The 13674-nt window shown below is 42.5% G+C and overlaps 1 protein-coding gene across 2 annotated transcripts in view; it reads right to left on the bottom strand.

The window, feature by feature from the left end:
* Positions 1-13674, bottom strand: part of tmem131 (transmembrane protein 131) — a 45924-nt gene that overhangs the window by 27229 nt on the left and 5021 nt on the right. For both annotated transcript variants that reach the window (XM_077198794.1, XM_077198795.1), the window contains exons 2-3: positions 9372-9433; positions 448-488 (exon numbers count right to left, since the gene is read on the bottom strand). In XM_077198794.1, coding sequence (XP_077054909.1) covers positions 448-488; positions 9372-9433 — 103 coding nt within the window. The remainder of the gene's footprint in view (positions 1-447; positions 489-9371; positions 9434-13674) is intronic.

Raw genomic sequence — 13674 nt, 5'->3', positions numbered from 1 at the left:
AAGAGGTATTCACAAGGGATAGAATAACCTTATAGTTACCTGAACTCTGATCTACAAAGTAAAATCACTGAAGTACTTAAAATGCCACAGCAAAGCCACACCATTCAGTCATCCATTGATACATTCATTCCCTTCACTCAGCTGTGTGACAATTTACTGAATGCCAATGACCACCAAGAGAGTATCTGAATCTGATTAAATCATTTGAAATGCGTAGGGAGTCTGATGAAATGACAGCTGGTGACGTTTATATTTTTTGCTCATTAGTTTTTTCCTCGAGCACAGAATGTCTCATAGTTTAGTGGGAATATTCAGTTCATATGTCTCATTAAGAACCAAACAAATGTTTCTTGGAAAGTCTAATATAAACCACATGCTGGCTCTGGCCAAGCACGTACAAAAGAAAGCATGAAGAAAATCTCTGGGTGTATGAAAGTATAACCTTACCTTTTCTGACGATATGAGCTAAGATCAATATCAGACTCTGTCTGTAGGAAGAAAATAAACAAAATTAGCCTCTAAAAGTAATAGTACCAATATGCAGGACAACTAAAGCAGAGATAGAGCAGGTTATAAAGACAGAAGGTCTAGGTCAAACATGTCCCACCAAAGTGTTAAAGTCTAACTGTTGGACAAGGAGCTTGCTATATGTATGGGCTACTGTTTGTGTACACTGTGTGTGTGTGTGTTAGACTCTCAAAGGACGCTTGTGGTGATGTTCTCACTGAGGTCCACTTCTGTAGGGCTAAAATAAAATGGAAACAGCAGGATGGGGAGTATGGTTTGGTCTATTTATAAACCTTAACATTTCCACTAAAGTCCAAACTCACATGTACACAAAACCATTAAGATCATAGAGTTCATAGTCCCATTCAAGGGGCTATTACAGCTATCATTTCAAAACCGCTCAGATATTTATTTTATAAGGGAAAACTTTAATGGGCAATGAAATCCATCTGACAAAATTGTTTATGCCACCACACCTTTGTTAAAGGGATAGTTCACCCAAAAAATTCTGTCATCATTTACTCACCCTCATGTTGTTCAAACCCTGTATGAGTTTCTTCTGTTGAACACAAAAGAAGATATTTTGAAGACTGTTGGTAACCAGACAGTTGACAGTAGTCATTGACTTCCATAGTATTTTTTTTTCCTACTATAGAAGTCAATGGCTACAGTCAAATGTTTGATTACCAAAATTCTTCAAAATGTCTTTGTGTTTAACAGAAGACAGAAACTCAAACAAGGTTGGAAAAAAGTGACTAAATTTTCATTTTTGGGTGACCTATCTCTTAAAGGCTAATAAACCATAACTAGTACTGCAAAGTATCAAACATACAGTAGTAGAAAAGGATAGAACAGAAGCCTTAAAAATACAGGATGTGTTCACACTGGTAGTTCGGTTCGCTTGGTTTGGACCAAAAAAACCCGCATCTAGTCCTGGTCCACTTGGTGTTTACATTGAATTTTTAACACCGAACCTAGAGGGATAGGGATACATTCACAACCTGATTGGTCGGCTATTATGACGTATATTTCGTGACGGAACTTACCGAACATCCAAAACAATGCTATGTGCTTGGCTAAATGTGCTCGTTGTATTTGACCAGCTGAGAACTCGTGCAGAGCTTACAAAATGTGTAAAGAAGTGAAAACAGCGACAGTAATCCCTCTGTCACACACACAAACGAAGATCTGCTGCATGGAGACGTGGTTCTCTTACGAGAGGTTCTCTCGTATTGCGTAAGTTTAGCTTACGCTATGGAAAGATTCATCTTCTCGAGATATTGAAGCCAAAAAAATTATCCTTAATTTTGTATTCACTGTCAACGCAGTGCAACAGCTAGCAGACCTAGAGCAGGCCATCTCGCGTGCTCATTGGCTGCCCTGCGGGCAACTGCTGCAGCTTATCAGTGAGCCCGGCGTGACGTATTAAAGTAGGGGCTGTAGGCTGAATTCCCTGATTTTTCGTCTCTTCAGCAAGCTCTTCGCATCGCTGGATCTGAGAGAAGCCACCGCCGCCTCACTGCCGTCGCATCGGAGGATGAGGCTGAGGAACACGCCACGAGAGACTGCTGCTCCGTCCTGGCGGAGGATGCGAGCAATGTGAGGAACTTCCGATTTCGACCCTGCGGGCTCGAATCGAAGTCTTTAACCACAGCGCCGCGCGGCTAGCTCTCTTTACGTTACAAGAGTTTCCCCGCCCTCGTGCCCCCGTTTCGCGCGTAATGCAGAGCCCTCTCGAGCTCTCTGCATGACCCGGTCGGGCATCATCTGTCACATGTAGGTCCCGTGCCCACTACTAGTGCGCGCGCCCTCATACAAACACTGTTCCCAGTTCTGCTCGACCAACGAGCACGCGGCTAGCTCTCTTTACGTTACAGGAGAGCTACCCGCCCTCGCGTCGCCATTCGTGCGTCATGCAGAGCCCTCTCGAGCTCTCTGCATGACCCGGACGGGCATCCACATACGCGACGTACTGGATGTGTGGTAAGAGCAGAAATTTGTACACAGTTCTGCTCGACCAACGAGCACGCGGCTAGCTCTCTTTACGTTACAAGAGAGCTACCCCGCCCTCGCGTCGCCGTTCGCGCGTCATGCAGAGCCCACTCTGCACACTCTCATAAAGCGCAGAAAAGCCGCTCGAGTGTTGAATGTAAGAAATGTGTCCACAGGTCTGTGCCCACTATCTGCCCGCTCTGTTACACGATAAAAAAAAAAAAAGCAGGTTATGAATGTAAGTCTCGTGCCCGCCAGAGAGCGTTCACGCTTGCTAACACAAACCCCCCCTGGCTCCACCCGCGCGTTTAGGTGTTATCACAAAATGCAGGGCATTAATAAGACGCTCCCCATCCATTATGATCGGTGCGTCAAATACACTTGTAAGTCTCGTGCCCGCGCACAAGCGCTCACGCTTACAGGAAGCTTTTCCGCCCGGAGCGCTGCTCGCGCGTCAAAAAGTAAAAAAAAGAATGCGTGGGAAACTATCCCAGGGATTTCAGAATGGGTGCTGAGCACAACAAAGCAGGGCTATATACTTCAATTCATCTGCCGTCCCCCGCGCTTTCAAGCCCGGACCGCGACGATAGTGAATGCGGAAGTAGCACACCTACTTCACGCAGAAATAGCAAAGCTGCTGTGCAAAGGGGCTATAGAAAAGGTGCCGCCTTCTCTGAGCGATTCAGGTTTTTACAGCCGATATTTTCTCGTACCCAAGAAGGACGGAGCCTTCAGACCTATCCTAGATCTGAGACATTTGAACAAAGTGCTTCCGAAAAGACCGTTCAAAATGCTTACGACCAGGAAAATCCTCGCGCACGTTCGCCCCGAGGGACTGGTTTATTTCTCTAGATCTGAAGGATGCCTATTTTCAGATTCAGATAATACCCCGTCACAGGCAATTTTTGAGATTCGCCTTCGACGGTCAGGTATATCAATACACCGTCCTGCCGTCCGGCCTGTCCCTAGCACCCTGTACATTTACGAAGTGCATGGGCGCGGCGCTCGCCCCCCTGAGAAGTCAGGGGCTGCGAATAATGAACTATCTGGACGATTGGCTGATATTGGCACAGTCAGAGACAGAACTGCTATCTCACAGAACAGTGCTTCTCAGTCACCTGGAAAGCTTGGATCTCACGGTCAACTGGACCAAGAGCTCATTACTGCCCAGCCAGTCAATTTCCTTTTTAGGAATAGAACTGGACTCGGTGACTATGACGGCTCGTTTATCGACACAGAGCGCGCGCCGTGTTCGCCACCTAGCCGCATCTTTCCAGAAGGGCAGCTTTCTCCCTTCGAAAACATTTCAAAGGATGTTGGGCTGTATGGCATCAGCTGCAGCGGTGCTTCAGCTGGGCCTACTGCGCATGCGCCCGTTTCAAAGCTGGTTGAACGCTGGCGCGTCCCGCCGAGCCTGGGTTTCTGGCATCAAGAAAATCAGAGTGACTCAGACCTGCATAGTGGCTCTGCAGCCCTGGTTAGTAGCCGACTGGTACCAGCAGGGAGTGATGATGGGAACCATCTCTAATCGGAAAGTCATTTCGACAGACGCGTCCAACTCGGGTTGGGGCGTGCTGTTCGAGGGCAGACCGGTCTTCGGCCAGTGGTCAGACCAAGAGAAGTGTTTTCACATAAACTGTCTGGAAATGATAGCGGTCGAGAACGCGCTGAAGCGCTTGCTCCCGTTCATACAGTACCAACATGTTCTTGTCCGCTCGGACAACATGTCTGTGGTATCCTATGTAAACCCGTCAGGGCGGTGTCAGATCCAGAAATCTCTGCAATCTGACGGAACGCCTCCTTATTTGGTCTCAGATGCACCTGCGTTCGCTGAGGGCGACGCATGTGCCTGGCCATTTGAACGACGGCCCAGACAAACTGTCCAGGGACAATGTTCCCCCAGGGGAAAGTTCCCTGCACCCCCAAACGGTCTAGAAGCTGTGGCGCCTATTCGGCAGATTGGAAGTCGACCTATTTGCGTAAAAAGACAACGATCAATGCCCGACGTTCTTCTCGAAGGACGAGAACTCGCTGGCCCAAGTTTGGCCCAGCCTCCAGCTATATGCTTTCCCTCCGGTCTCTCTGTTACCACAGGTGATCAAGAGAATAAGGGAAACCCGCCACTCTGTGCTCCTCATAGCCCCGCGTTGGGAGAATCAGATTTGGTTCCCGGAACTAGCACGGCTGTCACTTACAGCTCCGTGGCCGATTCCGGTGAGGGCAGATCTCCTCTCTCAGGCTCGCGGCGCAATCTGGCATCCCCATCCAGAGCGCTGGTCTCTGCACGCATGGTTGATCAACGGGTACTCGTTGCCCTGCCAGAAGGAGTGATGAACACGATCACGCAGTCTAGAGCTCCTTCCAAGAGAAGGCTCTACGCGTCTAAATGGTCGGTGTTCTCAGGATGGTGCACCGACAGAGGTCTGGAGCCACGGACATGCGGGGTGGCGCATCTGCTCACCTTCCTACAAGAGCTGTTGGATAAGGGGAGGTCCCCATCCACGCTCAAAGTATACGTGGCGGCCGTGGCAGCGTTCGCAGAATCGACGCACGGCCAGTCACTGGGAAGACATGAGTTGGTCATCCGCTTCCTTAGAGGAGCTAGAAGGATGAACCCGCCGCGCCCCCCGTCGGTTCCTATGAGGGATCTTTCATTGGTCCTCGAGGCCCTGAAAGCCTTTCCATTTGAACCACTAGACTCCGTGGGGTTGAAATATCTATCACTGAAAACAGTCTTTCTGACTGCACTGTCGTCAGTAAAACGTGTGGGGGACCTGCATGCGGTGTCTGTCAGCGCTTCGTGTATTGAGTTCGGGCCAAATGACTCTAAAGTCATCCTCAGACTAGACATCATAGACATCCTGGCTATGTTCCTAAAGTGATGGGCGCTCCATTCAGAGCGCAAGTTATTTTGCTGTCAGCTCTGCCAGCATCTGACAGCGAAGGTGAAGTGAATCTCCTCTGCCCTGTCAGGGCGCTGAGATTTTACATTACGCGCTCCGCCTCCTTCAGGCGTTCGGAACAGCTTTTTGTTTCGTTGGTGGGCGCACCAAGGGTATCGCCTCCTCGAAACAGAGCCTGTCCAGATGGATAGTGGGCGCTATAGCAGCTGCTTACGCATCAAAAGGTCTGCAATGCCCTCTGGGCATCAGGGCTCATTCCACGAGAGGCGTGGCCTCGTCGTGGGCGTGGTCCAGTGGGATTTCTATCCATGACATATGTGTAGCGACGGGCTGGAGCTCTCCGTCTACCTTTGTCAGGTTTTATAACCTAGAAGTTCCTGCCTTGCAGGCTAAACTTTTGTCAGTTTGGAAGAGAGGTGTATTCTGCCCAGATCTTCCTGCTCAGATCACTCTCACGTGACTCAGCTCTCCTGGTTGAGCTGCACTAGTAGGGTATGTGCCATGTGCCTACACAGACCGGCGCGCTGCTCTGTATTCCCTATGTGTGCTTATGTACAAGTGATGGCCCGCATGGCTGGCCACCTTATTTTTTCCACTTATGGGGTTCCCCTGAAAGTTCAGGGTCTCATGGTGGATGCTTGGCGCGCACGGCGTTGACAGTGTTCCCGTAGCGTAAGCTAAACTTAGGCGATACAAGACAACCTCTCGTAAGAGAACGATACTCGGTTACTAACGTAACCTCGGTTCTCTCTAGAGAGGGAACGAGTATTGCGTAACCGGCCGTGCTCGCGCCACGAGCGACTTCGCTTCAGTCGACGAAAAACCAGGGAATTCAGCCTACAGCCCCTACTTTTATACGCTAAGCCACGCCCATTCTGGCGGTATGAAGGCGCGAGCGCCCTCACTGGTAGGCTGCAGCAGTTGCCCGCAGGGCAGCCAATGAGCACGCGAGATGGCCTGCTCTAGGCCTGCTAGCTGCTGCACTGCGTTGACAATGAATACAAAATTAAGGATAATTTTTTTTGGCTTCAATATCTCGAGAAGATTAATCTTTCCGTAGCGTAAGCTAAACTCACGCAATACTCGTCCCCTCTCTAGAGAGAACCGAGGTTACATTAGTAACCGAGTATCGTTTTGATACCAGTACCGAACTGTGATGGGCAACATTGCGACTATGACGAGGAAAAAACTGATACGCTTGAGCATTCTGTCCTTTTTAGGGTTGCATCTTGAGACACGTTCCGTTTTTTGGTTTGTATACATGTTTTTTACATGTCCGTGTTGCGTATATATTTAATTTGAACCGCACCAGGTTTGTTTGGAAGTGAACAGAGACTCATCTTTTCAGTGGTCTTGTCCCGCTTGTTTGTTGCGCACCAGGGTTCAGATGGTAGCGTTCACACAGGGTTAATTTTAATCAAACCAAACATGCCAAGTGTAAAACACACCCTTAATCAGATATAAAATTAGATGAAGATTTTGCTAAGCTATCATCAACATTGTGTAAAAACTAAATTATGGACAACTGGAGTATCACAAAAAGTGGTATTTCACAATTTTCATTCAATTCAGGTAATTATTATGTGGATGTGTCAGTCTTTCTTACAGAAGTCTGTTTTTTTTTACATACGGCCATTGACGAAAGCCATTGATTATAGTTCATAGTTAAAATATAGTTTAATATGAATACTTTTTCTTATAAAACCCCATTGGTTCAGAAGGCATTTATTTACCCACTGGAGTCACATGGATTACATTTATGATGGATGGATGCGCTTTTTGGAGCTTCAAAAAATGGGGCACAATTCAATGTCATTGCAAAGCAGGGAAGAGCCAGGATATTAATGAATATAACTCCAACTGTGTTCAAAGAACAAAGTCATATACACCTAGGATGGCTTGAGGGTGAGTACATTGACGGGATGATTTTCATTTTTGGATAAACAATTCCTGTAACTCTGCAACAGTGTCAAAAAATTTCACAGTTGACAGATACAGTATTTCAGTTTTTTTCCACAGTTGTTGCTCTGTGAACAAAACTCGGATTTAAGTGATTAGCACCTTCCTTTTTTTTTTTTATCAAATAGTTCTGTGGATTGTTTCACTACCTTTCCAGTCTCTACGGAGCCCCTAAAGGGACGTGGTGGTGGAAAAAATTTGTGATGGGAGAATTTTTTTTTCTTCATCTTTTGCGTTCCCCCTAGACACTTTGCATTCCCTCGCAAAACTTTAGCGTTCCCTCACAAAACCTGTTGAGAGCTCGGACAGACACTTTCTTTTTAATGTCCCGCTGGCAGTATTTCATAGATCTGTAGTTAATGGAGCGTTTCATAGTGTTTGAACTTGGACTCAAATATAAAGAAATGCGGTCAGTGCTTAACTCAATGTGGATATATATATATATATATATATATATATATATATATATATATATATATATATATATATATATATATTCACAGATTCGAACTTCTCAGATCAATAACTCCTGAGCTAAACGTTGTTAAAACAAAAATTATACTTATTTACAATCACAGTAACGTAGAGCTAAAATGAAATTTCCCTCAAAACTAGCTTTATAATATAGGATCTCTATGAGCAGGCAGCTGAGAGACAAGTCCGAAGGGACTGTCTGCTAAGTGCAATATAACCCAATAAACGTGATTACAAAAACAGTCATTAACTTCAATGTTACAAACTGTAGTGCCACCCAATTCAGTTTACACATCAATGGTGTCCCACTGGTCATACTACACTGCTTTTCCACATTCTATATTATGAAAAATATTCAATAACTCCACTGTAAAACACCAAATTTAGTTCACACATCACTGCTCTAATGTTGGTTTATACAACACTTAGTTTGGGAAATAATTGCACATAAAAAATAAGTAGGCCTATTCTTTACACAAATTATATTGGTACCGTAAGCAGCTAAAATAATAGATACAACCATAGCTTTTGCTTTATATTTGATTACTGAATTTGATGGCATTACGCTGTATAACAGTGTGAAGTTATTGAATATTTTTTCTAAAAAAGGGTGAAGTTGTTGATTTAGTTTCATAAAAAATAATCATAAAAAATAAGCATTTTTATCAAACTAGGTATTGTAGTATAACCAGCAGGAGAGCAGTGATGTATGACTATGAACTGAATTTGGTGACAGTACAGTGTGTCACAGTGAAGCTATTTTGAATATGTTTAATAATATAAAATGTGCAGAAGGGTTTGGGGATTTGCACTTTGCAGACGGCCCCTTATTCTGACTTGTCTCTCAATCGGCTGTTTAGAGACAAATTTATATTATGACGCTCGTTTTGAAAAAAATTGGGTTGTAGCTCGTTGGTTACTGTGATTGTAAATAGGTGTCGTTTGTGTTTTAACAACGTTTAGCTAAGGGATATCCGGTAACTTCGAATACCCTATGTGAATATATTGCCAACTTCAGTGAAATCCTTGAGTTAAGCACTGACCGCATTGCTCTATATTTGAGTCCAACCAAGTTCAAACACTATGAAACGCTACGGATCTCTGAAGCACTGCCAGCGGGACATTAAACAGGAAGTGTCTGTCCGAGCTCACAACAGGTTTTGCGTGGGAAAACAAATATCTTTGCGAAGGAACACAAAAGTTTTGCGAGGGAACGCAAATAATTTTGAGAGGGAATGCAAAAGTTTTGCGAGGGAACGCAAATGTTTTCCAAGGGAACTGAAGTTTCTCGGGGGAACAAAAAAGATTTGAAAAAAAAGGATCTCCCATCCTACGTTTTTTCCACCACCACGGGGCTCGGTACTCATCCACTAATCATGATCAAATTTGTTTGTCATTTATTCACAACATCAGGGTTTGTAGTATTTAATGTATTCACAGTTCAACCCAAAAAAATGGTATTTGAGGATTTTCCTGTGGCCTTTAAACTGCAATACAAGCTTCATGCTATCAGCTATCGCAGTCACAAAAACGTACCTGCAAGAGGCCTCCTTCCCCAAAGTGTAGTACCTCCAGGATGTTGTCTGACTGTATGAAAGCTGTAGACAGACAGAGCAAATTCCCATGAGGTTTGAATATCAGCAAACAATGCCATACATGTTGATGCAGTGTGTGCAAGTGGCTCTCTGGGGGTGTATCAGATTTGGAGACAATTACCCATCAGGGAACACAAAGGACTGAAGAGACAGGGAATCATTACAGTCATTTTACGATCATTCACTGTCTGGATGTGTCTCAAGTGAGCTCTTGATTAAGGAGTGTGGAGAACCATATAGTTTCACTGTCTCATGCGCTACTTTGTAAGAGAAGCTATAGTTGCCACAGCTTCCTGGAAACAAGTTTTGAGGCCAGGAAACAGCAAAAAAGAAATAGAAATTTCAGAAATGTATGTGGTCAACATGAAGTTTACCTCAGTCTGCTTTCAGATGTTTGAAGTGAGTATCTTCATCACAATCAATATATCATCAATTTCCTTCAAACAGGAAAGCAACCACTGATGACAGTAAATGCACAAAAATGGACACAGAATAAAGTTAACCCAAACGTAAAATTGTGAGTGAACACTTAGCAATATACTGTTATATATTGTTAGCTAATAGCTAATGAAATTCTTCTTGTGCTTAACTGCTTACACTAAAACGTGACATTAAAGTTCTTAGAGCAGGAGCATTATTATTTTTTTAACAGATTAACAGATGGTAAAAGTAAAGTCCTCCCAGAGCTGCCAAGATCTCATATTCGGCTTCATGTCAGTGTACTTGCAGTGCTATTTTTAGTGTGCAGTTCTGTAACTCTAGTGAAGTCTATAGTGATAGAAGCTGGTCACGCTCATAAAGCTCAAAACATCCCTCATATACACTTTCAGGGGTACAGAAAACATGCATCACTTTCCACACCACATCATGTTGTGGTGTCCATTTCATCTACATACATCAATTTAATCTTCAGTCAAGTGTCAAATGGACCAATTCCCATCATTTTAGATTTGGGCAAGAACAATATCAACCGATTACTGTGGGCTGCATTATTTAGCCTAATACAAAAATAGGAATGTCGAAATATACCATCAACAAGCATGCAAAAATCTGATAATGTGACAGTTGTTTACTTGAATACTTCAATATTGACTATGTATTGCTGCATTTAGCGGTGTGGTTGTTACTTAGTACAATTTTTGCCAAGAAACTGATGTCAAGGGGATTTTAAATAGATCACAAAAAGACTCCATATGTTTTCCATAGTACCTATATTACAACTCCCAGGGCTCAACAATAAGGACTGCCCGACGGCCCTGGGTCAGCAAATATGAAGCTCGGGACAGTTAAATGAACTGTCTATCGTCACAAAAGTTTATCATTTGCATGTGTTTTTAAGCCTTGCCAATTTAAATATTCAAGCGCAACACACAAAAGAGTACGAAATTCAAGGGAACGTAAACAGTTGATAAATAAAATGCATGTGTAATTGGATCCAGGCGTGCAGTTCTTAAAGTGACAGCATCCTAATGAATCTGCTGCTGTCTTTATTTTTAATGTTAATTAAAGGACAAAGAGAAAAAAAAAATCACTCACTGGGGCCGTATTCTAGGGTTGGGCCGATGGACGATATTATCATCCATCGTGATGGCTGACAGACATCACAATGTTTAGCCGGCATTGCGAAGCCCCCCCCCCCCCACACACACACACACACACACACACACACACACACACACACGTTTCCATGGTGACGCTTCATGCTTGGTACGTGATTCACCACAGCCAAAATAGTGCAGTATGAAAGATGAAGCGCTTTTATTTATAAATATTAACAAACTTGCTTACCATGTCACCAACTATATTCTATTCCGATTCTCAAATATGTGTAAGTGAGTTTGTTTTGTTGTTGTTAAAAATATGATTATAAATGATCTTGATCTGTAACGTGAGATGGGCGTCATCATGTTTGTTTGGGCCGCAGTTCAGAGATTCCGGTCTGTTGGATTTATTAGAGCGCGTGAATTCATCAGTTTCTCCCAAAATACATTACAGTGGCCGGTGAACTGGGAGAAAAATAGAGTTGACTTTATAGATATTTACACTGTGTGTCTGATATGAATAAAAACCATCAGCAAATATATTTGAATGGTTTGTTATTGCTGCTTCCATAGACACCATTGTGTATTTTACAAACTATAAATGTATTGTTTTGCTATAAATTATATGCATTTAAATGTCTGAAATCTAAAATAAACATTATCTGGTTAAAAGCACTGAACAGTTGTGATATAACTTAGCCTATGACAAGCACTGAGCGCGTCCGTCTTTGGCTTAGCGCCAGTCATAGCGCGAAAGCACATTTTGAATCTGGCATGTCACGTCACTGTACATTCGCTCCTTAGTGCTCAGCTGCTGCAGAGTTTGCCGAAATCGAAATTGCTGATGAGATATAGAGGAAAATATCTAGTGGAAAATGAGAATGTTACCCCCTCCCGATATCATCATCCATCGCGATGTTTCACTGTAGACATCGTCTGATACCAAATTGGTAGACATCGCCCAACCCTACCGTATTCACGAAACATCTTTGTTGTAAATGTAAAGAGAGGCGCTGAACAGACGCAGGTATGCAAACTATGCATTCTCTCTCTCTCAATAATTAATTCAAATAAATGCTATAATTCACTCATTCAAATAAAGATCTAACGAGCGGTAACTGACGAAAATAACCATCAGTTTTAATCTTTCGGTAAAATATTGGGCAGTTCTTTGCCTCCACGTCATAAATTAAAATCGTTTAATGCCAGCTGGCTGTGGATTATCCCTTACTTATTTTCAAACTTAAACATGTTTACATTTTAATCTAGATTAACACATGGCCTAGATATTGACTGAAAATGTTCTGAATCTTTCTTTATATATTTGTGTGCATTGTTTTATTGTATTTAAATTGTTTTTGAGTTTTTTTTAATAAGAAGAAAAAGTTATTACGGTAAACCATTTTTGTAAGTTAGGCTAATTCATTACCGTGATAATACCATATACTGTGATAAAAGCTTCAGCAATTAGTGACATGTATAATATATATAATTTTACTTCTAAATGTCTCCTTGTATACCTTTATTAAGGTAAAAACACATTATTTAATCAATTTGCATTGCGCTTTATATAGTATACATAAAGCTTGTAGTGGAAGTCCATGGAAATCTCAGTTCTTAATCTGATGCTTGGTCAAACATGCTAACAATACCACACCATTCAAAGGGATGACAAACAAATCTACCTAAGGCTTCTCTTGTGTTCCTTTTCAACAAAGGTGGCTTCTGCACATACGTTTTAAATACCAGAAGACAATCATGGATGTTGTATTATGAGGAATGTGTGTCAGACCCTTCACTATTGGCTTTGTAGAGAGACAGTTGGAGGGAGTGAGCTGCTACTGAACGAGCAAAAACAACACGCTACTCCGGAAAATAATTCTTGGTCATGTACACACACCTTTGATGAATTCCTTTTAGACAAACCTATGAATAACTGTAGTTCAGGTCATTGTATATGACACTGACTGATATTTTACTCAATCAGCACTGGAAAGAAACTGAAGCAGGCGAATCAATGACAGAACATTTAAACATTTCAATGCTCAACGATACCCTAACATTGTGTGAGATCATAGGCCTTGAAAAGTTAGAACACTATGTGCTTTTGCACACATGAACAGAATTATGCAACAGCAATTGAACATCTCTAGATAGAGCATCAACCATTTCCCTTTCTCAGGCATCTGTTAAACCAAGACCTTGATAGAAAGAGGTTTTATTTTTCACATTTAGATATTCCACAATTTTCACATGCTGACATCTGGACACACATTCTGCTATTTTAACAGCTATAACTGCTGAACCCACATGTCACAAGAAGATAAAAGGTCAAGATATAAACCATGTCAAGATAAACCAGATACTGAAGTAGCTACTGAACTTTGAAAATGGAGCTTTAAATATATACAGGTCCTTCTCAAAAAATTAGCATATTGTGATAAAGTTCATTATTTTCCATAATGTAATGATAAAAATTAAACTTTCATATATTTTAGATTCATTGCACACCAACTGAAATATTTCAGGTCTTTTATTGTTTCAATACTGATGATTTTGGCATACAGCTCATGAAAACCCTAAATTCCTATCTCAAAAAATTAGCGTATTTCATCCGACCAATAAAAGAAGTGTTTTTAATACAAAAAAAAAATGGTAACCTTCAAATAATTATGTTCTGTTATGCACTTAATACTTGGTCGG

Source organism: Siphateles boraxobius, unplaced genomic scaffold (genome assembly GCF_051911475.1).
Source record: "Siphateles boraxobius isolate OS27281-9 unplaced genomic scaffold, OSU_SipBor_1 41, whole genome shotgun sequence".
Taxonomy (NCBI): Eukaryota; Metazoa; Chordata; class Actinopteri; order Cypriniformes; family Leuciscidae; genus Siphateles; species Siphateles boraxobius.
This window is presented reverse-complemented; position numbering and strand designations above follow the sequence as displayed.